The sequence below is a fragment of the Centroberyx gerrardi genome, chromosome 10 (assembly GCF_048128805.1).
Source record: "Centroberyx gerrardi isolate f3 chromosome 10, fCenGer3.hap1.cur.20231027, whole genome shotgun sequence".
In the NCBI taxonomy this organism is placed as follows: Eukaryota; Metazoa; Chordata; class Actinopteri; order Beryciformes; family Berycidae; genus Centroberyx; species Centroberyx gerrardi.
The window spans coordinates 22,420,674-22,448,579 of NC_136006.1; the positions used below are offsets into that span (position 1 = coordinate 22,420,674).

At 43.5% G+C, this 27,906-nt stretch overlaps 1 protein-coding gene across 4 annotated transcripts; it reads right to left on the minus strand.

The window, feature by feature from the left end:
• On the minus strand, window positions 1-26,713 carry pikfyve (phosphoinositide kinase, FYVE finger containing). 4 transcript variants are annotated; one of them, XM_078286077.1, is made up of 44 exons: window positions 26,631-26,713; window positions 22,969-23,165; window positions 20,799-20,966; window positions 18,683-18,792; window positions 18,324-18,495; window positions 17,863-18,070; window positions 16,850-16,876; window positions 16,542-16,631; window positions 16,268-16,436; window positions 15,904-16,061; window positions 15,050-15,161; window positions 14,612-14,759; window positions 14,226-14,390; window positions 13,844-13,906; window positions 13,617-13,746; window positions 12,883-13,063; window positions 12,653-12,727; window positions 11,705-11,812; window positions 11,331-11,471; window positions 11,034-11,160; window positions 9,981-10,882; window positions 9,437-9,853; window positions 9,146-9,232; window positions 8,954-9,054; window positions 8,795-8,866; window positions 8,393-8,564; window positions 7,542-7,720; window positions 7,003-7,116; window positions 6,319-6,427; window positions 6,083-6,237; window positions 5,298-5,394; window positions 4,947-5,007; window positions 4,719-4,847; window positions 4,495-4,615; window positions 4,235-4,330; window positions 4,010-4,090; window positions 3,490-3,584; window positions 3,314-3,373; window positions 2,874-3,050; window positions 2,643-2,746; window positions 2,377-2,505; window positions 1,827-2,088; window positions 1,474-1,548; window positions 1-1,188 (listed from the first exon to the last, which is right to left on the minus strand). In XM_078286077.1, exons 2-44 carry the CDS (start codon window positions 23,150-23,152, stop codon window positions 1,073-1,075), a joined length of 6,447 nt encoding a protein of 2,148 aa, XP_078142203.1. In that variant the 5' UTR covers window positions 23,153-23,165; window positions 26,631-26,713; the 3' UTR covers window positions 1-1,072. The 4 variants fall into 4 exon arrangements, with proteins under 4 accessions (XP_078142203.1, XP_071775666.1, XP_078142204.1 ...); XM_071919565.2 differs by lacking the exon at window positions 16,850-16,876; XM_078286078.1 differs by lacking the exon at window positions 9,146-9,232.
• Window positions 26,714-27,906: the final 1,193 nt, after the last annotated feature.

Sequence of the window (27,906 nt, forward strand, 5' to 3'; positions counted from 1 at the left end):
TTTTTCTTGATTTTGGTGACACCTCTGGTGATAAGCAGTCACTGCTTTGGTGTAGACTGCTGCTTCTTATATTTCTTCTACCTTCTTATGTTTATTCCACACAAACCAAACTTGATATGAGCAATGTTTACCTTCAGATTGTCCTGGATGATTCCACAAAGCCCTGTGACTGTGAACACACATAGAGGATTGTATACCTACACACGATTGCCTTTTGGTGTATCTTCTAGTCTTGCTATCTTTCAGAGAACCATGGAAGGGATTCTTCGTGGTCTCCCCCATGTGATGATTTACCCGGATGACACACTTATCACTGGTCCAAGTGAGGTTGAGCATCTCAAGACCCTTGATATGGTGTCAGTGTCTGGAGGTGCACTTTTCTTGAAAAAGAAGTGGTCTACCTAGGACATAAGACAGTCACACTGGATGTTCATTTCATTCTCCACAGTATAATTAGGGGTTCAAGCCCCTAATTTGCCTTATTAACACAGGGAAAGCACAACAGTTGAAAGCTTTGACAAAGCAGTGTTAATGCTCTTAGTAGTTACATAATCTCTGTACAGTTACAAACTTTAAATTACATGAATTAGTTTGTTCACCAAACTAACAGTAAGATTGTTTGCTTTTTACAGTGCTTTTCTCACTGCGGGTCCTCTTGAAACAGTTGGACTCATGGCACTAATAAAATAACACACCCTCTATGAAAACACGTCATGATTCCAGAGGGGGATAAATAAGTTCACAATACTGAAATGTGACCCAGATTAAAACAGATATTCAACAGTTAGAATAATCCTGCGCTGGCAGAGTGGCACTGTTACTACGGAATGATACTGAGCTGTACACTGGCCATACTTCTGTTTGCATAATATTCAAACATTTACAAAGTCCAGTTAAGTCCAGTGTGCTTGTGGTTCCCAACTGGGCCGGAAAAATTCTCACGTACGGAGGCCTTCGTCCAGGAAATTGATTTTTGTGTGCAGGAAGACAGAGAGGGCGTCTCTGTGTGTGTGCGTGTCTGTTTTATATTGGTGTGCTTGGACATGCATGCGCTGCAACAGCTCCAGGCCTCTCAGCAGTTGATGCCCAGGCCAGTCCAGTGGTCTGGCACCATGAGGAAGTACTTGTCCATGGCCTCACAGAAACGAGCTCTGTACAGCTCAGGAGAAACCACCGTGGGCATCTTCCCTGGTGACACAAACACAAACAAACGCACCTCTGTGATCACAATATTAAAACTAAGTAAGAAGTAAAAAGACCCCAGTGCTCTCACCAGCACAATCTAAAACTTTCTCTTCTTTCTCTATATGATCTTTTTGTATGTGCTAACTAACTAAAGTAAACTTTTTGCAAGTGGATTCCTAAAGATGTGACAAATGGTGCCATGAACATTCCTATGAATTGAAATATAGCCGAGACAGCTGTAATAAACAGGATGTGGAGAACAGTGTGAGCAGGCAGAAGAAGAGCTACCTTGTCCTCCCAGGATCCCAGTGGATTTGACGACCATCTCCAGTTTCTTGTCCCATGTAAAGGTCCTGATGTAATCTGTAAGTAGCAGGAAAAGAGTTGGAAAGACATCTTGGCATCTCCACAATCTCAGATCATGAATCCATTTTCAACAAGTGGAGGCTGATAGTTCTCAATGAGTTTATAAGACATGAAAAGAAAATGAAAGGGAAAAGAAAGAATGTTGGGGGGGGAAAACGTGGCATTTCTAAAATGTCAACTTAAAAAACGCCCACATTTTTAGACTGACAATCACCACAACTGTTACGACGTTGCTGAGTTGTGATGCAGCGATCAGTGCATCCTCCTCCTCTCACCTATAATCCCGACCACCAGCTGATCGGTAGCATCGTCCCGCCCCACCAGCAGGGAGTAGTCGATGATGAGGTGGCTGGAGAGGAAGTAGGCATCGCTGTGTATGGCGGCGCGGAGGATGGCCTTGCAGTGGGCGCGGATGTACAGCGGGTTGTCGTGGATCAGCTTCAGAAGGTTCTCGTCCAGCAGAACCACCTCGCAGCTCTCCTTCCCCGAGTCCGTCTTCACGTTGCGGTTCCTCAAGGAGCCTTTCAGGTCAAACACCTGGACAGAGGACAGGTTGAAATATGAAGTAAGAGACACTCCAGTTTCATCAGCTTCAATTCAAGATTTAAGATGTTTTAATTTTAGAAAGAAGACCAAGAAACATTTTAAGACCTCTGAAGTTCAATTTAAGACTTAAAATGCTTTATTTTATTTGAAACCTTTTAAGACTTGGAATTAAGATATTTAAGATATTTAAGACTTTTTCAGGACCTGCAGACAACCTGCACTAAAACCATTAACCATTACTCTTACAAACATGTTTTCTAACTTCCAACACTTTCTAACCTGAGCCATCTTGCGTCCGTAGAAAAGGTTCTCCATCACAAGCAGGTCCAGTTTCTTCTCTGTGTTGTTCTGGGAGTTCTTGTAGCCGATCCGGTAAACACCCAGGATCTTTGCCAGCGCAGTCGGCCGCTGTGGTACAAATACGGCAGTTTTTACTTTTTTTTCTTTACTTAGTTTTTACGGCTTATGCAGCATACTCAAAATAAAATGCAACACCAAAAAAACTCCACGCAGTACAGATGGAAACCATTCTTTTCTGTCCGTACCTTCTGCTGCACAGCACCAGTGATGTAGGTGAAGTAGTGAGGAGCAAAGTCCAGGAAGGACTGGACCTCCAGTCTGGGCATCTGCTTCAGGATGAACCGGTCATCTGGCAGCACACAGGCAGAGGAGAAGGTCCCCGTTATCAAGAGCAGGCGGTAATTAAACTTAAACCATTCTACTGTATTTATTAATGTGAGTGTGTTGATGTTGATGTGTTAGTCATCAGACACAACCTTCTGTGGCGTAGAAAACGGCTCCGGACTTGCCGCCGCGAGCCTGCCAGTTGACACAGTGGGACAGCGAGCGGACGAAGTCATCCTCCGTGCTTTCCATGATCTCCTCGCGCATCTTGTGAAACTCCTCGGCATAGTAGATCCGGCAATAGAACTTGGCATTGGCATCGGAGAATTCTACACATCCGAGGACGCAACAAGAGAAGAGGGTAAAGGTTAGCGAGGCTCGGGTGCATTTGCTGATGCACTCCAAAAGGGACTGAATTGAGGACAAGTATTTTAAATTCCGTTCAATCAATGTGATAGTGTACTGTATTGTAACTTTGGGAATATATTTAGAAGTTGAAGGACAGAGGGACAGGGGGACAAAGGGACAGAGGGACAGAGGGACAGAGGGGTGATAAACGGTGAGGTTGGGTGAGGGAGTTAGAAACACTCACGTAGTTCGATATGTGGATTCCCGCTCTGTTTCTTCTGTTTGTCCACCATGTCAGACTCCTCTGCGCAAAACAAGAATAACATATTAAGTCAAGTATTTCACTTTAAGGTTTACGTGTTAATGTCTTCATTCTTTACTGAATAAGGTGTTATGTGACCGCTGGCCCAGGACACCTACTGAGGGGATCGGCCTCCATGCTGCTGCGGCCGAGCTGGGATGAGGCCGAGTCGTTGGGCTTGGCGGGGCTGCTCTTCACCCGACTCTCTCCAGCGCTGCAAAGGAAAGGAACAAAAGAGACAATTGAGGCCAATATGCAGGCAAAGCTAACAGGATTTGTATTATGTAAAAAATATGTTTTATAGAAATGCAACAACGTCTTCAAGAAGACGTTGTTGCATTTCCATGACCTAAAAATGTTATTCCTTCCTGGTTTGTTAATGTTGTTTTTCGCTCAGAAGAGTTCTAAAAGGGTAAACAGACTGGTTTATACAGTTGGGCTTACTGTGGAGAAAAACAGCTGAAAATGTCCAGCTAATGCAATGAATATGAGGAAATTACATTCTGGTAAAATGACCCGTGAAATTCTTTCATATTCCCAGACTTCCCAAAGAATTTATCCAAATTCCCTGTCTGGATTACACCTCTCAGAATTCCACAATTTTCCAGAAATTCCATGACCGGTGGGAACTCTGCTTACCTGATGCTCTGTGGGGTCTCATCCCCTCCTGTCTTTGATGCCTTGGACAGGTCTTCCAGGGCCGTCTTATACTCCTTGCAGCTAGAGGGTGAGAAACGACACAGTAACATCATGTTTTAGAAATGAGATATCGACAGTTATGAGACCATTTGACACCATTGCCTGAAGCTGCAGTGCTGAGCTGAGACAGATGGAGGAGGGAGGAGGGAGGAGGGAGGAGGTTACCTGAGAGCGAAGGCTATGATGGAGCTCGGCTCTTTCTCACACACCGCGATGGGCACCCGTTCATGTTCGTACATTAGATAGTGCTTGTCTGGATCACTGGCAACACACATCATACCACAGTCAAGAGACAAACCATCAAAGCATCATGTGGTTGGTGTGATGCACCTGGGTCTTGTGTTTTAGAAAACAGACCAAAAGACAATAAATCAAGAGTGTGAGGTTCAGGAAAAGATATGGCCCAGAATGGGTGTATCACTTACAAAGGTAAGGGGATGGGGTTGTAGCTGTTGCCGGGCAGGAAGTTGGCCAGGATGGCCTTCATGGTGGACTTCTCCTTCACCTGGCTGTCATTGGAGCCCAGCAGGTGTCCGTCAAACACATCTGACAACAGGGGAACACAGAGTTTAGAAAGCAGAGACAAGACCAGAGAAACAAGCTGCAAGCAAGTTTATGCGTGAGTGTATAATTGTGTGTGTGTGTGTACCTTCTGGGATGCTGAGAGTGTCCTGGTCGGGGAAGGAGGGGCCAGAGGTGACTGGTTCAGCGCCCGGTTCCCCTGGCGACGGCAGTATGGAGGAGGAGCCTGACAGGAGGGTGCTGAGGTGACGGTCCTCTGTCATTCAGAACATGGAGACACACCCACCACAATCAGGGTCACAATCACTTTCATTCAAACAGTAAATCAGGACCGGTTTAGGTTTGGGCAACTTACCTTTCTCACCGTTCAGAACCACGGGAGAGGGGTTACGAGGAGAGGACTCCAGGGCGCTCGTCTATCAATAAAAAATCATCACATAAGATGAGATGAAACTGTAATGATCCCCGTGGAGATATTGGGCCCTGGCAGCAACAGGTAGTAATAGTTTACAGCAAATAAAAATGTGTATGGGGTATTGGGTATATGTGCATAGACATACACATATGTGCATCGCATGGCATAGATCAACCTCTTGACATTTTACATATGATGGAATAGAAGACTGAATAGATCGATCAAACGAACACAGGTTACTCTACCACAGGTTTTTCCCAGGAGCAGCAACAGATGAATGATGCTACTAACCTTACTGTCGTCAGTGGTGGTCTGTCTGTGCCTGCCTGGGCTGGGAGGGACAGACAGACGCTTCCTGCCTTTCTCCTGCTGGAACAAGTCCTGGAGCCTGGGGTTGGTCAGACAGACAGACAGACAGAAAGTCAGACAGACAGTCAAATGACATCACACCAAATAAAAGAGCCGCTGAGAGATTTATCCAATATGTGTCCCAGTCACCAACCAACCTCTAGCCTACTACAGCTGGCTACTACATTAGTTAAGCTTCGTTTGGCTACTAAATAGATTGCCAATAATGCTGTCATTGTATGAAATAAAAAGTTGGTCAGTGTAATGCAGTAAACCATAGTAATATATTATCCATATCAATTAGGAGAGCAAGCATTGAGAAAACTGAGGTAGAGTGGAAGTATTTATTTAACTTCCGGCAACAGGTATTGTGCAACTTGCCTTATTCACATGACAGCCATATTTGATTTACAGCATACAACAGCGAAATAGATTCAATAGATCAAAACAATGGCGGAACTGTGTATCTTTTTAAAAAAGAAGTCTAAGGGTTGGTGACATGTATCAAATAGGGCCACCATGTGACTAAGGCAAATTGTGTCATTGTCTGTGATAGAATAACATTAAACCTAGACAATAGTTTTTTTTTAGAATACTGTCCAGTCACCACTGAACCAGAACCACCAGCCACCACTAGGCAACAGGATAAGACCTGGTGCAGAATAAGAGGCAAAGACAGAGTCTGAATACTTTTAATGAAAAACCATTAAGTCAGTAGTGAGTCTGACCTGGTATTCCAGGACTGTAGAGTCTCACACAGGCTCTGTTTCTTCATCACCACTGACTCCAGAACAGCCTGCAGCTGCTGAGGGGAGTCCAGACCGCAGGCCTGCAGTCGCGCCTGCAGCTTCTCGATCCAGCTCCGCAGCTCCGCCTCCTCCATCTACACACAGAAACACCATTATAACCCTTTTACCACATCCGTACACACAGAGATAAGACATATTGAGAGATGGGAACCTACGTCTTTCTGAGCAAACAGGTCCTCCATCTTCTCCTCTCGTGTCTTGCTGAAGGTGTCCGTCTTGAGGGAAGTGAGGCGGTCATCTATGGCCAGGTAGACCTGAGTCACTCTGAGGAGAGAGCAGGGGGAAAGAGTCGAGGAGTGGGTGTGGTCAGGCCATGTGCAAAGAACACAAAAACCATTCTTAAGCTGGTAAATCACTTCTTCAAGCACATATTTATGCAGTCGTTTTCTACTATTTTATAACTGCAGTATTTGCCTGTTCTATACCTTTTTAACTTGTTCTAAAAGGTTCTTATTGGCTTTTTTAAATTATTGTTTTATTGCTTATAAAGCACTGTGACTCCATTTGAAAAGTGCTACACAAATACAGTTCATTATAGTATATGATGTACATGATGTAGTATATGAGGTATATGTAGTATGTATATAGGATGTAGTATGGTATATAGTGATGTACATATATGATGATATGTAAAGCCCTGGTTGTGATAAAGGGCTATATAAATAAACATGACTTGACTTGACATTATTATATTATTATTATTATTATTATTATTATTATTAAGGGATCCGCTGATCAAACTAGATAGTTCTCAGACGTCCTTCCTATGTGTTTACAACATGGACATGTATGTATGAATGAATGCAGTGCGGTGAGTTATGACCATGGTAGTTATTTACTTCTGACAGAAGTCCTTAAGGTCCTGCTGCATGTTGGCTTTAGAAGGCCCCTGGTTCCTGATGAAGATCTTGGGAGGAGGAAGGCAAATCTCCAGCAGCCTTACAGAGATGTAGCTGAGAGGGAGAGAGACAGGAAAACACTTTGTGTCAGAGTATCATGACTAATCCACAAGGATGCTATGAACAGAATGGCCTTGTAGGGTTTGCAGTGACCATTTCACACAGCTCATATTGACAATAATGAAGGGAAGGGGAATCGATAAGACAGATCATACAGTGTTTGGATGGATGGATCAACAATGTGTTACCTTAAACACTGTACATATTCTATTCTCATCTATATCCTTCTCTATGCTGCTGCTACGACCCAGTTTTCCCGTAAAGATCATTAAATTTCATCTAATCTAATGAAATGATAGATGATGGATGGGTAATTGAATGAATTGGACAGATGGACGGTTGGTTTGATTGGCTGGATAGGAGGATAAAATGAGAGGAGGATAAAATGGGATAGGAGGATAAAATGAGAGCTGGCCAACCTGAAGGAAGCCACCATCTGGTTGTAGGAGAAGTACTGGTGGTAGTCTTTGTGGATGGAGTGTCCACAGGGCTCGGCGTTGGCCCTCCTGGTGTACTGGTGGCCATAGAAGCGCAGCTCCAGGTACTTGGCAAATGACATGGACCACGAGTCATTGGACAGGGGCACCACTGGTGTCACCTACAAAGAGGGGCAGACACTGAGTTGAACAGCAGGTGCAACCAAAACACCATTTATCAAAAGTAAACTTTTAGTATACAAGGTCTGTTATCAAGACCAATTAAAAAAAGAAAGGTACCAAAAACATCAGAAAATATAAATGATTAGGATGAATAATTTAGTCTCTCTTTCCACATTTTCCACCAAGCTTAAAGGGGTTTTAAGTAATCTGACCTCTATTGGACCAGTAGGAATTGGAACAACATTGCAGGAACTTTTCTCCTCCTACACAAGTCTCTGGCACATTTTTACCTCCGCCAAGGAGATTATGTTTTCGGTGCCGTTTGTTTGTTTGTTTGGCTGTCTGTTAGCAGGATTACGGAAAAACTACTGGCCCGATTTTCATGAAACTTCGTGGAAGGGTGTAACATGGGCCAAGGAAGAACCCATTAAATTTTGGAGCGGATCCGGATCCGACTCACGAACAAGCAATAATAGCACGAACCTTGGCGGAGGTCTGCGCTCTCCGAGTGCCCTTCTAGTTTGGCCAAGTAATTGTTGAGTGATTCGTTTTGATTAACAACCCTATCAACCCCAGTGGGGCAGTAAAAACTCGGACTTATTTCCCCTTTAAAGAGCGCAGAAAGGAGCCAACATAAATTAGTGACCTGTATTATTATTATCATCATTTACCTGTTTGCAAATGCGGCACCAAGAGTAGTTGAGAATGGTGTGTTGATAACCAGGCACAGGAGAGTCCAGCTCCTTCAACACAATCTGCACGCAGCCACTACCATGCACAAACCGACGGATGTGGTGCACCATGGGAGTCTCACAGAACATGCTGGGGCACTGGTAGGATGGCCTGGAAAAAACACACAAGTACCCACACACATGAACGCATGCAAACATACAGACACATGCACAAAAACACAAACAAAGCAAAGAGATACATTTCGTTTCAGCACATACATGTAAGTGGCTCATTTTGTTACTTCTGATGTGTAACAATATGTCTCACTAAGTCTAAATTGATGATAAAAGTATGACAAATGAATTAAAATAAATTCAAAATGTATTACTATTATGTCTCACCTGAAACAGTATCTCTCCAGGAATACACCAAGAGAGAGGTCATTCTTGCCATAGAACTCCATAGTGACAATCCTGTTAACAAAAAAGGCAATGACTGAAAATTCATTTAAAGCCAGTTATGGTATATTGGCATTAATCCACTGGATGTGAGCAGTTTACCATGGACTGACGCAGGGGTTGGGGGCGTTGTTGGACTGTGCTGAGGAACTGCTGAAGAGCACACACAGTCTCTGGTGGTTGACAGGGTTCAGACAGTCCAGCTAAACACAGCACCGACAGACAGACAAACAGGTCAGAAACAAGCCAACAGGAGCCACAACAATCCATGAGTGCACACACCATGCCACTCACAGTGTCCCTCACAGATCTCAGATCAGGGGTGTGGAGGAGGGCTCCGCCTGTCACCAACAGATCATACTGGTCTGAGACCAGTGCTGGCTGAACGAGACAATGGACACAGGTCAGATGTGTGGTTCTTGTTCTTTAGGTGGAATCAATCTAACCTACTTGTCTCCACCTGAAATGCAAAGTACCTTCTACCACCTGTAAGCATTAAGCAAGAGGACTGAGGATGTGTACAAAAAAAAATGGGGATTCAGGGTTTGTTTGCAGCTGTACCTTAAACTTCAGATCCAGTCTCACCTTGGAGGCCCAGCTCATATCACTCTGTCCGCTTGGCTTCTCCTCTTCACTATCAGCCTTCACTGGTGGCCTGACTGGTGCGTCTCGCTCCCGCTCTCCCACCCTGCTCTGGCCAGCGGCAGGAACCCCAGGGCCGGCGGAGCTGAAGGGGTCGGAGGCTTCCCTCTGCCGGATGCGGCCTCCCTTGGCTCTGTACTCTGCCAGCATCTTGGCCAGATCCTGGCTGCTGTTCAACTGCTCTATGATACGGGTGCTGGTAAGGCGGTGGCAGGGCAGAACATCGATGGGCCGCGGTGGGGGGCCCCCGTTGGCCTGGCCTCCGACCAGGGAGGAAGGGGCAGAGTCTTTGAGGAGCTGCCGCTTCCTGCGCCCATCCAGCTCCTTCAAGTCCTTGTTGAGGAGGGGGGATAAGTAGACCTACAGCAGAGGGAAGACAGATTAGCCCGGCCGCATGTTAAGCTGCAAACAATGAATAAAGCCAGGGAACACAGACTGCAGGCATCAGTCAATGTAAAATGAATACATATATAATAAAACTAGGTACCTGCTCAGGGAAGTAGTCCCTGCTGGGGCAGTGCAGGCCAGCAGGGGTAAGGAGGAACGGTTCTTTGAATGTGATGAAGGGAGAGATGCACAGGATGATGTCCTTGAGCTCCTGCTTGAAGACGGCAGAGATGGACTTGAGACGGTCATCAGACGAGGCCACCTGCTCCGCCACAAACAGCCCTGTGTCATCCTGCAGCGGGTCCCGGAACAACCTGGGAGGAGGCGTTTCTGAACCTTCCCCTTCCTCCATACCTAATGACTCCCCCTTCCCTAGGCTCCCCTCTTCCCCCGCCTCCCCCTCTGTTGCTTTTATGAGAGTGTCTGACCCCATCTCCTGGTCTTCTTCCATGAGGAAAGGAGGAGACACAGACAGAGGCGGTGCAGGGGGGCTGGAAACTGGTGTGGAGGTCATGGTCTCTGTGTCCCCAGCCTCCTCGCCTTGGACTGAGGAGGAAGACGTCTTTGGGTTCAGTTTGACTTGTTGGCTGTCTGTCTCTCCATTCTTGGATGAAGACTCAGAGGCAGGCCTTTCCTCCTCATGTTGCCCTACTACTGCTTCTCCTCCTAGAGCAGAATCTTCCATTCCAGCCGCAGGTCCTATAGTTTTCTCCTGGCTCTCTCCATCTCCCTCTTTCCCTTTGCTCTCTCCGTCAGCCTCCTCCTCGGCTGTAGTGCCCTCCAGCAGGCAGGGGAAGGAGGTGCTCTGGGCCAGGCTGGGCGGCATGGCAAATTCGTCCATGAGGAAAGAGATCTCCAGTTGGGAGTGGTAGGCCACACACACCATCAGCATGATGATCTCCTTCACCCTGGCCAGCTCGTACTCTGATGCACCACGCAGTTTGATGGTGCAGCCCAGCTGAGGGGGGCAGCCCTCGAAGAACATCAGGGTCTTCACCTCATCTGGAAGGACAGACAAAATAATCCAGGATGGCTCAATAGCAGCTATGGTTGGCTGCATGGCTATGGTCATTATCTATAGCCTTCTCCCCAGTCCCCACAGTAGTATTTATTGAGAAAATATTTTTGTCAAGAACAGAGATGTGCTACTCACTGTTGGCCAGCGTGAAGGGCTGCAGGTAGAACTTGTGGCAGGTTCCCAGACGAGGCTTGGTGAGGAGCTGGTCCATAGACATCACCAGGTCACCCTGGGTCATACGACTCACCCTGTCCAGGACTTGCTACACACATTGACACAGGAGGAATATTAGAGGTGATTAACACTCAAACAGAAGACCAAGCAATGATCTACCAGGCATGATTCAGGGGCAACAAAAATATAACTTAAACCGGAGTTATGAGCAAAAAGCAGCAGCTAATGCAGAGGGTATAGTGTGGATGCTGTACTTACAGGTTTGACGTTGATGACCAGTGTGATGCCGTGCTCCAGCAGCATGTCCTGAGCAATACGAGACACCGTCTTCTCCACCAGGACCAGGTTGGGACGGACATCCACTATACGCTGCACATAGTTCTTCAGAAACTCTCGTTCCTAAGGGTGAGACAAAACATCCAATTTTTAGTTTCAGAAAACCTTAGTGGGGCAAATGAAAATGCAACCCAGACTAAGAAGGTTGTTTTTGCTATTATCTGTTGTTAACTGTAGTTAATATGTAGTTAATGTAAACTGTTATGGAAGAAACAAGGTTGATTCTAACAGGAGATATTTGCTACTTGTGTTATAGGTAAATTAAATGGCAGTCCTTTCCAGAGCGAAGTACTGACCTGTAGCACAATCGGGTCGATGCAGGTAAACTTGGTCTCCTCCCTGTACAGATACTCTATGGAGCACTTCAGCAGCAGGATCTTAGGGTTCTTGATGTATGAGTTCATCTGATTACAGAAAGGAATTGATTACAGATGAGACAAGGCTCTGTTTTTTGGTGAAACATTTACACTTCCAATATTAGCTGTCCTGGGACTGTATATTCACTACCATTACCTATTATACTCATTATGACTTTCTACTGCTAATTCCAAAGAGGAAAACGATGTGAAAAGCACATGTATAATAGAAAATCGTTTTGAATTTCTTTTTAGGCAAGGAGTCAAGCTTTCCAAAATCTGTGGATGACCGTTCATGAACTAAAATGAAGATAAATCCTGTGGGGCAAAAATAGTTTTGGCCATTAAAATGTGTAATCAGTTTACAGTTTACTTTTATGAACATGTGCAGTTATAATTTTCCCATAGCTTGGAATAAGAGAGCAAGAATGCTCATTTCAGTCCAGTTTAGTGAACATCGAGCACCGACTAATAAGAGAGAGAGAGAGATAAACACTGAATATTCTGTGACACCAACAAGATACACAGGTGAAGTGAATAACAGTTACAAAAACTGAAAAGACTGCACACTCTGTATAATATGCTAGGGATTTAAGTTAATCTACTTATCTAGAGGAGATCATTTAATTCTGTGAAGCACCACTCTTCCTGCCACTGCTCAAATCCTCCGTCGGCTTATCCACAAACCTAATCTGCCAGTGCTTGTCTATAGAACATCTCATATTGTACATCTCATATACATCACTTATTGAGTAACTGGTTTCTAGCTAGGAGACAGAGTAGTATGTGTTCACACATTTTGACTGAACTGAGAATATCAGGTAGCACTCCCCTATAATGGAAAGAGAGGAAAGGTGATTTTTGCTGAAGAGAAGAACGTGACTCTACCTTCTTGTGGGCGATGTTCTTGGTGCATACAAAGCCATTTACCACAGTAGAATCAAACTTCTTCCCCCCTGGAATCTAAAACACAGGTGGAGATTCAGTTACCAACTCAAGCCCAGAACTCCATCTGTTGAATTCACTTGTATCCTTATTATATTCAAACATATGTGTCTGTGTTACAAACTGGGAGCTATAAATAAAGTTTGACTGATGTGACGAGAATGGTGCCTGACCTTCTTGATATGGACCAGCTGACGGATGTCCATGTCGTCGTCGCAGCTGCGAACATCGGGCCGTACCGTCTGGACCACCTGGCGGACCACAGGGACGATGATGTCCCGCCAGGACAGCGACAGGGACTCGCTGTAGAGCAGCTGCTGAAGCAGCGCCATCATGTGGCTGTGGTTGGCAGAGCTGAATGAAGGGAGGCAGATGGATAGATGAGGAAAAACATATTTCGAATACACATTACGAAAACATTTGTCATGCTACCCTCATTGAAATTACATTCAAATGAATGAAATGGGCCTTCATTCAAAGTTCTAATATAGAGCTTTCTAGAGCAACTATGCTGGAAATATTCACCTTGATACAATCACTGTTTGTCAGACAGTTGCTCTGTATAGACAACATGTTATCTGAAATGCAATGTATTTCTAATGTAACTGTTATACAGCCATCATGTACATTGTATACATTGAATCATGTACATTTCCATACCTGCAATGGAACATTGCAGTCATTTACATTGTTTGAGGCATTTTGCTCCATCATGCCACTACACAACGCAACAAACATCATAGAAACCTAACTAGTAAATTCTGTAATTGCTTCTAATTCTGCTTAGCGGTTCCACAATGTGCTACACTGCTGTTAATTCCATTTGCCTTGTTCTCTGCTATGTGAAGCCTATTAGGATTTATGTATAATCACAATGGACACAAATAGTGCTATCATGTAAACTCACAGCAGCCTCTCCATGGCCTTCTTCTCTCCGTTCTCCTCTCGGAGCTGGTCCAGAGAACTGTGGTGCCAACCCAGAGGAGTAAACAGCATCTCTTTGGCCTTCTCCTCCACACGACGGTTAAAAAGAGACTCTACACCAAGAGAAAAAGAAAGAGAACGTTTGCTTGGCCAATTCAGCAATCCATTATGTTGCTTTATTAAGTCAAAAGGGAAGTGGAGAATTCCTACCCTTGATGAAGGCGTCACTGATGGAAATGTTCTGCCCTCCATCTTCAGACACAAGAAATTCAGCTGACAGACAGAGGAGAGAGAGAGAGAGAGAGAGAGAGAGAGAGAGAGAGAGAGAGAGAGAGAGAGAGAGAGAGAGAGAGAGAGAGAGAGAGAGAGAGAGAGAGAGAGAGAGAGAGAGAGAGAGAAAAAAGTAGAGAGTAAAGAAAGTAAGACAGCAAGAGACAGATAGCGGGACAGGTTGTTAGATAAGCAACACATAGATTCACTTCATCCAATAGAGAACTGTACAGAGAACTAGTTTGACATACACACAAGTTCCTGTAGTTCTTGCAAGAGTGTTTGTGTGTGTGTGTTAGGGGTGGGGGGGGATAATTTTTACCTTTCTGCTCAGTGGGAGGAGGTACATGTGGATACTTGGACTGTTTCTTGATGTGGAAGTTGACATTGTCTTGCTCCATGTTAAGGTTGATGGAGGCGGCTGAGTCGCTGTCCACCGCTGACTGGAAACTGCTGACCGACGTCCTCTTGCTGGGGCTGGCAGAGTCTGGACACAGGACACGACAAGTCAGACAAGGCAATGAGCTGCTGCTGGGATTTTACGCTACAAACAGCACTACTGTTAGTTGAGTGAACTGCGCTCCCCTGGTATAGACTTATATATACACCGAAGACAGCCTGTACAAAGAGGAATGATCCAAGCCAGCATAGTATGGCTACAGCTTAGGTTAGCACAACAATAAAAGGCACCAGATACGCGATACATACTGGGCATGGTGTAATCGTTCTCGTCTGCGAGCTGCTCTGTGTCGCTGTCGTCAAACTTGATGTCCTTGAACCAGGAGGGCTCTGAATGGCCCTCCAGGGAGTTGACACTGTCGCTGTCTGGAGACGGCGTCTCTGAGAACTCAGTACTCTGGAGACCAGACAGGGAGACGTCACATCAGCACACTTTGCTTCACCGAACATATCAATCTTTTAAGCTGCTAGTGATAGCTCTTGTGTTATCAGTAGCTCCTGTTGAGTCAATTTTCAAGTGTCAATGTGTGATGTATGAAAGCTTTGAATTTGAGAGAGGCAAGAGGTCAGTATACAGAAGCAAATGTAAAACAATGTGGATTGTATGCACCCTAAAATTATTTGTGGTCATTGATCAAGTCTGAGCTTGAAATGTGTGCTCATTCCCCTATTGACAAAGGCTGTCACCTGGAGGGGGCGATAGAGAGCGTACTCATCCCTGAACAGCTGGTCGTGGTGGGTGACACAGTCCAGCCAGCGACCGTCCACTAATGCCTGGCCGATGGCAATAGCCTGGGCCCTGCAGTTTAGGGAGAGGAGGAGGGGGAGGAGAGGGTGGAGGGAGGAGCACAACAGTAAAACATAAGACAAAGAGCTTTCATCTTATACATAAATTAGATGCATAAGGGCGGCCACTCATGATGAGCCTTCTGCACTGTGCTCACAGCTAAGCAAGGCACATCATTACAGATACATCATCACAGAAGTGCACATGGTAGCAGGAAGGCGGGGCATATAAAAACATTAGGCGACCTCAAATAATTTGTTTTTTGCCATTGGTTGCAGATTGTTTTACATTTGTACAATGTACCTGAGCTTAGATCAAAAAAAGCTATGCAGTACTTTTTAACTGAGATCATGGTAACTTTTTAACGTTGGATCATACAGTTCTGGAAACTCAGACATACACAAGATGAGTTTCTCCTCCATCTTTGTACATCAAAATCTAATTTGAAGCACAAGGTCAGCTGCAAACTGGGTCAAAGTTCAAATAAGTGGACTCGGTCAAAATGTTGAGCAGTGGATGATGCCAAAGGTAGCGCTGCCTCAAGTGGGCGCCACCACTCCCTCCATAGGAAAACAATGGTTCAGCCAGCGCAAAGCGATTTTGCCAGTGATCATATGACATAAATAATATTTCCCCAAACATACCAGTGATTCCAAAGAGGAGCTTATTATCACAGTATTCTATCCAAAGACAACCAGCACCTTGGAACACATAAGAGAACATACAGTACATCTGTTGCCCAGTAAGATGTTACCTGGTGGAGATGGTGCCATTCCTCAGCAGCCAGTTGACCAGCTCCTTTCCCACAATGCAGTTGGGGTAGGTCCTCAGCCAGTACCTGTGGTCCTGGAACTCCATCCCTGTGCTGTTGTGGCAGATTTTCTTCCACAGGTCCTTCAACTGGGATGAGTCCTGCATGACATATGGTATGACACTAAGTAAATATCAGCCATGTGTTTTTGCTCCATGTTTGTTCCTCTTTTAAACTTGGATCACAGAGAGGGGCAGTGTCAGAGAGTCAATGAGGGCAAAATAATGAAAAAAGAGAATTTTAAAAAGGAGGTATACAAGGAGATGAAACGCAGCAAATGGGAAAGAAAATAGCAGCCAGGCGTCACCAGTAGGATCTTCCTCTCCTCCTCGCTGTGGTCCTGCTTGATGCCAGCCTTGGTGCCAGCCTTGCTGCCTGACATGGCTCGGCTGGTCTGCGGGCTGACTGAACTGTCGTAGGAAGGCACCATGGAGGAGCCAGAGCGGTCCAGGGACAGATTGGTCACACTGGCAGACCTGCAGGAGAGACAAACAGGAACAGGTCACACTGCTGGACCAAACTATGCTGAATCAAGCTGGAATACACTGCACTATACCAGCAAAGCAGGAGCAGTAACTGACCTCTTCCTAGCAGGTGATTTGCCTACGTCTTCTTGTAGTGTTGTCAGTCTGGAACTGAGGCCACTGTTCTGAGACTCCTGGTGAATCAAACTAAGGCACACACAGAGACACACTTTAATTCATGCTTTATTTGCTGTGCTCATTTCACTTCCCCTGATCCGCTATTCAGCCCAGCGTTAATTATGACCAGTGAATACACGCATGCAGACGCAAGTTTTTATCGGGCTAGATTGCATCAGGCTCCACTTACAGACAGCTAAAGTTGAAACAGATGTGAAAAAATGAATGAAACAAACAGCAAGACTCACTTCTTTCTCATCCCAATAGGAGTTTTTCTATGCCAGGAGAGAGAGGAAAAAGATTTTCTTTGAGACAGGTCAATAGAGAAATAAGCAGGAGGGGCACACTGATTCAAAGGCAGTAACACTGCTATGACAGGGACACAAGCACGGGGTTACAAAATGAATGCAATGTCGGATGATCCCTCAGACAAAGGATGTCCTTGAGAAAGACATTCAATTTACCAATTTGTCTGTTCTGTGCATGGCTAATGAGATTAAAATGTGCCACAACAATAGTTGAAAAGATAACTGAATGAAAGAGAAGATTCAACCAATCTCTGTGGTATACAATGGTGTAGGCATACTTCATGTCCTCAAAGGTCATGCATCACTAATTGACCTGTTTGGATATTTCTAAAATAGAAATTATATATCTAATATGCCATGCCACCTGATGCCAATTATTGAGTCTTGACTGGGTACAGGGTACACACCAAGCACACACAGGTATTAAAACAGGAGAAAATCAAGTTAGGGAAAGGAGAAAAGCAAGCATGGAGGGAGAACGAGGCAAGAAAAAAAAAAAACTACGGCAGTGTCTTTCCATCCTGAGCAAAATCCTAACATGACAAAACAACTGTCAACTGCACATACTAATGAGAGAAGATGACAGATTTGTACAACAGCTAACTTAGATGTGACAATGAAAAGTCAAGATTCTGGTTGCGGGTAAATGGGACAGTTTTGGCATGCAGCATTCACACGTGGTAAACATGATGGTCTGAGGTACAGGTGAGGATGAGTGAGGCATGGATTCAGAGATGACGACGCATGCATCATGCAGGGTGCCTCGCTTCTGACTCTACTTTCACCAGACATGGACTAAATCAAATCAGAAATCTTTTCAAATACTAAAAATCTGCAATCAGATGATATGATTTGGAGTGCCAAATTTAATCTGTATTCACTTGATTCTTATTTGACAAGATTTCCAGACTTGATTTGGCCCTAGGTGTGTGTGTGTGTGTGAGTGTGTTCACCTCTGCCAGGTCAGGTCTTCCTCAAGGAAGATGTTCCTGCTGGCCTTGCGCCCACCCACGGGTGTCCGTGGCTCGCTGGGTTCCAACACACACACAGAGCAGGGAGAGTCCGACAGGGCGCTCAGGTCCTCGCCGATGGAACACGAGTCAGCAGAGTGCGCGTAGCTTAGAGCTATCTTACGACAGTAGGTACAGGCCCGCAGGTCTCCTACATACAGAGTACATACATACATGTAATCACATCAATCAAGCCGTGCTATGACAGATTCATGCCTGACAAATATTGATTGTGAAAGCCGATTTGGAAACTCATTCAAAAATGTACATTCCTGAAAATGACTAAGTACTGATGCCATTTCAGAGCTCTACTCAGGCTGTTTTAACAGAAACAGCACTGATTCACTGTGTTTCTAGTGGGGTTTATTGAACATGGCAGACAAATAACCACAAAAAGCACTCACCCGTGTAGCCCATGAACTTGCCAGGGATTTCCTGGTTGCAGCAGCGGCTGCAGAAGATCTGGCCACACAGTCGGCAGTGGTGGCGGCGGCGGAAGGTGGTGAACTTCTCATTGCAGTCGTAACACTCCTTACACTGGCTGTCTGGCATCCAGTACTGCTTCAGATCGCTGTCCTAAGGGGGGACAACAACCGCAAAGCACCACTTTTGTCCACAAACATCAAAGTAGTATGGTTTTGATTTGTAGTAAGGCATTTTAGTGCAACTGCCGAAAAACATACAAAGTTTTTTTACTTTTCTCAGCAAAAGCCAGTTTACTCAAATGACTGCATAAAAGGATTGGGTATGTTTAATTTGATACCTGGCTCTTCCCCTCCATGATTTCCTTCAGCCTCTTCAGAGCAGTGCGGAGTTGCACAGCTGTGCGAGGGTCATGACTGCCTAGAGGCGTCTCCGATTTCCTGCGGCCCTCTAAGAATACACAACCACACAGAGCCACACACACACACACACACACACACACACACACACACACACACAGCACGAGTCAACAAAAGAACTGAAAACAGCACATGCCTTCTTTAAAATCCATGCTGCCACATTGTCAAATATCCCCTTTTAAATGCAGATTGAAAGAAGGAAAATATTTATTTTTCATTGCAGCTTGCTTTACCGTAGCCCTTTAGGCCTGACAGCTATAATGTAATACAGTAACATGAACATTTGACAATGCAACACCAAGTGAGTAACATTCTCCTGAGAGTGAATGTGGATCTAATAATGCATGACATGGCCAACAAAAAGTGCAACTGGGCAAGAAACATAAACATATAGAAGTGTTAGCTCTCTCATTTTCCACAAACATCGCTCCAATTATTAGTGCCTGGGTGGAAAACATCAGGGCAAATCAAAGACCAATAGAAAGCACTCCAGTGTAAATGCCAATATCAAAAGTACCTTACACACACACACACACACACACACACACACACACGCACACACTTGCATGCACTCAGACACACAAAAGTGTTTGTATTAGGCCATTCTTTCAGACCAAGTTGTTAAGGTCAAGCACAAAGCAATCTTTAGTAAACCACACAGTAGAACCCCTCACCTGGCCAATCCACTGTAATCAGAAAAGACATGAGAATGGATGTTACAGCCCGTCATAGTGCATCCATTCACGTTTCTGCTTTTTTTTCCAAAGCTGAAACATTTGTCAACACCAAACATCTTCTTTAGTCTTTCTTAAAGTCTTCCTTTAAGTCTTTCTCACCAGCCTGCTACTTTTATAGGCACAGCATCATGGATTATTTGGAAAAACAAAACATTATTTCCCTGCCTAATTCCCTCTCTCCAAAAGAATGCGGTTTTCCATGAGTGTTTTGTTCCAAAATGTGATATCCATCATTTGAGATAGTGGCAACTACTCTATTACAAATACTACAAAATATTGACAGCACAAAAATAAAACGAATCATGGTACTTTTTCCGTGGTTAACTGTGCAGGGTTCCTACACAGTTTCAATTTCAAGTTTCCACACACTTTCCAGACCTTAATTTCCTGATTTCATTCGAGAATGTCGTCTTGCCCTTACTAACTATGCCATATCACTCTATAGAGGAAGATTATTCTTCAAAGCGACAAATATCAGGACATGTGAGAGGACAGGGGTCTAAATCGAACAATACAACAATATTTTTCCATACTTCCTTTTCCATACTCCAAACTTTTTGGTGCCATTTCCGAACTTATCAACCTGGAAATTGCCAAATTATTTTTCTATACATTTCCAGATTTCCAAATTTCAGAGATACTGAATGCCGAACTTCAGGAAATTATATTTTTCCATAATGGATATATAGTACTGGAAAAGAACGCTTCAGTTATTTCCTACCTTGCAGAATTTCATGTATAATCCAGTCCACAAATGGCAAGAATGAACATGACAAGCTTCTTCCCAGAGCTTCAAGAAAGCATCTTGAAGGAGCGGACCTTTACTCAGAAACACCTATGGGCTACAGCTGGCTTTAGTCTATCTGCTCTCAGTGTTATCAGTGGCCTCTGATTAGTTTATTCACGCCAAGACAGAGACTTCAAAATCAATAACAGGCCACAGAGTTTCAAGTTACACATAAAATACAACACTTAATCATATTCATGACCCTTTAAGACCTTGTTTAAATGTATAGTTTGGATTATATTATTTAAGACATTTAAGCCTTCTTCAGGACCTGCAGATATTCTGCAAGATTGATTAATGACTACTTTTGGAGAATTCCTGAAACAAACAGCTAAAAGAGTGGTGTCAAATCCTGAAAAACAGCACTGGACACACTATGCAATAGGTGTTTTCTATCCATCACAAATCTCTTTCCAGTTAGCTAATTAGCTAACTGATAAAACACAATCCACCTAGGCCTCAAATATCAGTATATTTTGTGTGTGTGTCTGTGTGCGTGTGTGTGTGTTTTACCGGAGGCAGTGGAGGTGCGTCGGAGGAGGTCAGGGTGCTGTTTCCGGTGTGTCCCCGAGCTGTGGATGGAGTGGGAAGGACTGGAGGACCAGCTCCTCCTCTCTGCCTGAGGGGAAGGGGACGGCACATCTGCCTTCTCTGAGACCGTCGAGGGAGGCCGTCCCTCCTCTACACACACACACACACACACACACACACACACACACACACACACACACACACACACACACACACACACACACACACACACACACACACACACACACACACACACACACACACAGGAGACAGTGAGCAAGAGAATGAAAACGAGAGGCTGGGGGAGCTAAATAACAACATAATCACTGAAAAAGTGTTTTGTCAAGAGAGAATAAAACAACAAATAACAGTTCATATTTTTAAGGGTGATTGGGAACTCACCTTTAGTATTTTCATTTTGACAGTGGGAAAGTAGACAGGGAGATAAAGGGTGATACAGGAGAGAAAGCTCTGGCGAGGTATACATGTAGTCCCAAATTCTACCACTGTATTTGAGTTCAGGGAAAACATTCATGACACAGCTATGACGGTCTCGTGACAGCCATTGTCAAAGACAACCACATATGACAGTTTAATGTAATCTGAACACATACAACCAAAGGGTTTATTTGTGTTTGATAATGAAGTCTGTCATGACATATGTTTATGACAGAATATGTCCCTTTGGTTAATGTCAAGTTGTCATGACAGAGACATCTAGAACAGTGTCAACTTTGCATTTAAGGTGACATTATCAACTGAATGACACTTAATGACAACAGTCGTAAACATTCATAAAGTTGAATTCATGTTCATGTCAGTTGTCATGACAGTTATGACAGTGACATGTCAGCCTTATTCACCTCCCTTCATATAAAGTGTTAACACAGGTTAACAAGGTTTGTTAACACAAAGTTTTTGTCCATTTCACAAGGACATGACTGTATAAGTAAAAGAGAGATAACTAGTCTAAAGATAGAGTGGTACAACAAACCCTTCCACCTCTCAACATCTGCTTGGACTTTTCTCTTTCAGCTGTTACATAAAACACAGAGAGAAGCAAGAAACTATATGCATACACTACTTTGGTGAGGAAATCCCTCTGATGACACGAGCAAGACAGCCGGATGAATAACCAATTATTCAAGCGATCAAATAGGCTTGTCACTTTACAAACATGCGGTACAGTAACCATGTAAAGGAAACCGAGTTTGCACATGAATGTACTTTTGCAAATGTTTTCTGTCTCCCTTTAATCTAATAATATAAAATAAGATGCACTATTCCTCTTGTAATTCATTTAAAAAGAATTTCTAAAAGACAGACAATGTGACAGTACAATGTTGCCATAACGAGGGGAGGAGTGTTGTACGGAGTGCAGGACTTGAGAAGCAGGACTAGGAACACAAGACCGGTCACGTGGCTGGCTAGTTCCTGGAACTGGTCCCAACAGCCAATTTCTATCACATGACTTCACAAGACTTTGGCAAAATGCCCCAACTTCTTCCAGCAAAACTCACTTGATTTAACTGAGGCAAAAGGATACTCAGAACAGGCTTTAATTTTTTTTTTGTAGATCTAGGTTAAGAAACATTTGAGCTGCCTCAATTGTTTGGAAATCAGTGAGCTTTCTCATAACAAGATTAACAAATGTAGTGCTGACCTTTCACTGAATTACAGCTTAATTCTATCTTAAGCATATGGGTCATGGTTTAGGTCACTTCCTAATGACTCTCAAGCATCAGAATTTTAACAGTGCTAAGGTCAAAAGGCCGAGCAAATCATAAGCTTTCTTGGTTTTTCTTATGTGGATGATAATTGATTTCATTTTCCATATGCTTGTTTATTTACAAAAGTGAGATAAATATGATAATGGGGCACCATACAAACCTGAACTGTTCAGCAACAATGTATTTTTTGGACAATTAACTGGATATCATTTATTTCTTCACTTTTGGTTTCGCCACGCAGTACATCATCAATACAGGCTTGAGTTCGGCTGTGATTTACTTTCCAACAGGGCCCGCATATACTGGATAGAATGGAAGTGGCCTAAGGCAGCTTTAGCTAAACAAGACATAACTGTAGGTCTATGATGGGTCTACATCCATTACTTTATCTAGATCCTTGTGTGTGGGTGTGAATCCCTGACCTTTGTTGTTGAAGCGAAACAGGTTGACAAATGAACTGTACGCGGAGCGGAGCGGCGGCTCATCCTGCTCCGGCGTCAGCGGTTTGAAGTGAGTCAGGTGGGAGGGGCTGGCGGGCGAGATGACAGGTGGCTCGACACTCCAATCCGTTGAGGATGAAGACGAGGACTTGTCATCAGCAGCCATGTCACTGCTACTCCTGGTGGATTAGAAAATACATATTAGATTACTGGCTGGCTAATGGTGTGCTTTCAAGAATCTGTCACAAAGGCTTTCAAGCACGTCTACCTGATTAACCTCACTTCAAATGGCATAAGGACTCTTAGTCAAACTGTGCCGGCTTCATCAAGCCCATCTGGAGGAACGGTGTCATTCATTGGCCGGCTCGCCAGCATGTCTGTGTTAATGTCAGTTCTGGTCACCAGCATTAGAAAAGTCAAGATAAATCCACTGCTGCTCCAATTTTATGGGCTCATTTTTACACCATCAGCATGGAATGCAATGCTCTACGTTGATCTAGTCGTTGGAGCTGCTCCCCCGTAATCACACTAGGTTTGTTTGCTTCTACTGATATCTCAGTTCCTGATGTTCAATATTTGACAACTTGCTTCAAACGATTTGTTTTGATATTTCTTGAGAAGCACAGAGGGAACAAGAACTAGGTTCAAGTGTATGAAAAGTAATAGTCCAGGCCTAGCCAATCTTCAAGATAAAACAGTAATCCAAATCAACAGGGGAAAGCAGTCTGACTGTTAGAGAGGCAAGTTGGCAACTGGAAAGTCATTGGTATGGATTCTTGGATCAGCTGAAAAAAATCTGGATGTGGGAAGGGAAAAGCAACTGCTCTCCCCTTCCTCACCATTGCCCTAAAAAAGCCCTTGAGCAAGGCACTCAAGTGACTCAACCCCTCAGTAATCCAGTGGAGCTGCTCAATGGTCAGCATATGACAAGATTGTGGCTGTAATGAACAACTCCCAGTTACACATGTGTGTAATACCCTCCCTCTGTAACTTGATTAAATACAGTTTAAAAAGGTCAAAAAATAGAATGATCAGTGTAAGCCAGGCATAAGCCTGCCTGCACTGTACACCACTGGCCAAAGTCTTTTCATTGTATTTTAAACAATATGTTTAACAGCTCAATATCTACATTACTAAATAGAAATTTACAAAAAAAAGGCATTGTGGTTACATATGCAAACCTACTGCAAAGCAGAAGAAGCAATAATTACAACTGCAAGAAGCGCAACCACTACTCAGTGTTTCCCACACATAGACTTTACTTGGGCGGGCCGCCCAGGTATATTAACGGCCGCCAAAGTATATTTGGCGACCCATTTTAGCATTTTTTATTTTTATTTTTTTATCCGTCCGAGAGAACGACGCCATCCGCGATCGATTAACTAGTGGACAATCTCCCCTCACTCTAAGTTACCCCTCCAGGGTTTCCCACACACAGAAAACTTTATATGAAACTATATAATCGTAAAACTGCGTGTAGCGCATTGATTCGCTCAGCCCCTAATTGCTCCACGCGACCTCTCTCTCTCGCTCTCTCTCTCTCTCTCGCTCACTCGCTCTCTCACCGGACCCGTCTGTTTGCCTCCCACTGCACACGCGTGAGGGATATTTTTTTTCCATGCCAAGAAGACGGCCGACTGAATTCCCTAAAAGAAGAACTAACAGTTAACGTTACTCGGAATACAGCTGAGTTTCCCAGATTAGCACGCTGTATAGCCTAGCTGCTAGTCAGTATCCACTGAGTGGACTGATAACGTTAATATTAACTTTTTAACTCTGACTCTGAATGTTTGCTCCCTCAATCCAGATTAATATTGAAAAATATTTTCAAAGAAGGAACAGGACTCGTCCTGAGGAGGAGCAGGACAGTCTGGACCAGAGGAGCTGCTGAGCAGTAAAACAGAGTAGATAATAATGTCAAAGGCTGTAATGTAACGATGTAAAGATACAGGTGAGACTGACAGCACAGAGAGATGCAGCAGGGCAGAGGGCAGAACAGCTGATTTCTCTGTAAAAGGAGTCTCATTTCTATTCTTCACCTTGTAGACAAAAGCAAGCAACAAACAGAACAGTGTAGCACTGTTTATATTTTTAAGTTATGTTATCTTTGACACAAAGTACTTTAGATATATACAGGTTAGTTATTTGTTTGACAAATGGAACTATTTAAAATGGAGTACATTAGATAATTTTTCAGCCATCCAGGTAGTGGGATCCTTTATTGATATTAGCCTATATATTGACAATATAAGAGAATACAAGAATAAAAAGGCACTCCCCCCCCCTTGCCAACCCACCTACCACCACAAGTACATTCGAATTCTGTGGGAAACACTGGACTACACAAAAGCCATGGTGAAACAGAACCACATATTTTAGCTATATAAGCTTACTCAAGGAGGCACATGATTTTTCTAATACTAATGAACCTACACAGAGAAAATGAGAAACAATAAACTGGACACAATAAGCACAGCAACATGTAAAAGAAAGTGTGACAAATAGCACAACATTTGAGGAAGTAACAGTTTTAGTGCAACCTGTCACGTGTTTGAGGTTTAATCTAGTTTTACTCATGTAAACATTTTGAGAAATGAATCTTAACTTAATTTGTCTTTGATACTAAACAATCCACTTCAGGTTAGTTAGCAACAAACAAGTAACAACATGTTCTTAGAAATTCACAGACAAGTTATGTTAACATAATGTTCAGGCCAAATGCAACATTGTGATCTAAACTCCTACCAACTCCTGTAATCTAAACCTGCCATACAATGTATTCCGCGTCTTTCTGTAATATCAAACAGATGAACTCAATAACGTGCCCAAAAAATAACCTGCCCAAAGCCATCCTAGGCCAAACCAAATCGCCATCTCTTCCGCATTAGCTGATCATGTACAACACATTGAGAAAATGTCTATAAATCTCTTGTCTATCTTACCCTTTGAAGAAAGTTACAGAGTTTGAGTTTGCAATGCATGCCATTTCAGCTAACAGTGTAGAGGATCGGGTCGCCGGGAGGAAAATGACAAAATCACCAGGCAGCATCACACTCTCCACCTCATCATGTGATCATAACAGGCCGAGGTATGGCTAAACATCTGACAACTCAAGACCATGCCTTCCACCCATACCACATAGCGGGAGTGACAGTGACACTATAAAACCGATGATGAAATATAGCATCTCACCATCGCCCCATATTTGCATGCGCTGATAGATTGCAAGACGTTCAAGACCCCGACAGCCCATCATCATTTTTACCGAATGAAGTTGGCTAACTTAGCTAGCAATTGGATAGCATAAGAAAACTAGAACTAGATAAGCTAACTACCGGTACTTTTGCATGTAACCTGATCAAATTTCAACACAAGGGATATCTCACCATATTTTACAGCCATATCAAGACAACTATTCATAAATATAGACTATTTTATCCGCTAGTTTAGCCAGCAACTACTGTCTCTAGAGATAAGTTACAGTAACTAGCTAGCTAGCCAACCAACGTTAGCTACTGTAAATAGCCTAGCTAATGTTAGCTTCCTTTACTAGCTAGCTAGATGGCTGGCTGCAACAGCGCAACACTTGGAGCAGTTGACACATAAAATAACGAACTGCTGTTGTAGCAAAAACATTAAATTACCAGTTTACTGTCTGTCTTCGGCATCACTGTATGAATGACTTTGACATGTAAAACAGCTGAACTGGTGTCGAAAAGCCGACTCCCATACACAGACAGGCCTGACGAATCGAGAGCATAATCAAATCGAACTGTTGTGATCACGAGAAAAGGCAGCAGCCGCAGCACTCAGAGATGTCGATTAAACATTGTTAATTATAAGCGATAGCCACACTCGTGCTTAACAGTGATTTTATAACAGGTACGATGTTACACATGACTATGCTAATATTTATCACTACGAGTCGAGCTATTTCTACTCGGTAGAGACTGGGCATTTTACAATACCTAGTTTGTCACCTTTTTAAGACAGCATGAGTAAAGTTATTATTATGAATAGTTAGTACCTTATTCAGTCAGTCAAAAGAGAGAGAGACCAAGTTTACCTATGTACTCTATTTTGAGCCAGGAGCCAGGTGCGCACTGAGTCCATGATCAAAATCAAAATAACCTAAGAATCCAATTATGAGTAGCCTACTTTGTCTTCCCTGGCATTGTGTTCTATGAATAAAGGAGTTGCAGGTTAATGATTGCAAGATGACGGAACTGACACAGCCTCATTCATTCCAAAGCAATAAGGAAGTGGACTGAACATCTGTTGAGTTATGAGAAACTACAGGATTCAACCGTAAATCTACACTTGTGACCCCGTTTTTCACAGATTTTTTGTAACATTTTTAAAAGTTACCTAATGTCTAATGAAACATTTAATAGCATCTGACAGGGAAGTCACTTGACTGCACAATCACTGTTTCCAACTGCTCTTAAACCTTTCTGCACACACACACACACACACACACACACACAAAACCATGAAATCATATAGTAGCCTGGGACTTTGTCATTAACTTGAACACAGAAATGTATTGCTGTGATGTCTATTCAGCTTACCGGAATAATATTAAGACTAGAAAGTAAAACTTCCAGAAGTTGTGAAAGACATAGGCTATTAAATGCAAATAGGCTTATATTATTATCTTTTATATCTGATATTATTCATCTGTTGTGGTATGATTTGGGGAATGTAGCTAATAAGATACAATATTTGTAGTTGCTTTTTAGCTTTAGTTTTTATTAAGTATTTTGAATGTTATAAATGTCACATTGGTTTAACAGTGTACGTTACAGTAAACTTTACTTTTGTTCCTCTCCACCTGCCTTCCCTTCCTCCGTCTTCCCTCTGTCCTACCTTTGTGATTGGCTGCCAGTTTCCAGGATACGCCTCCCAAGAGTTGAGCGG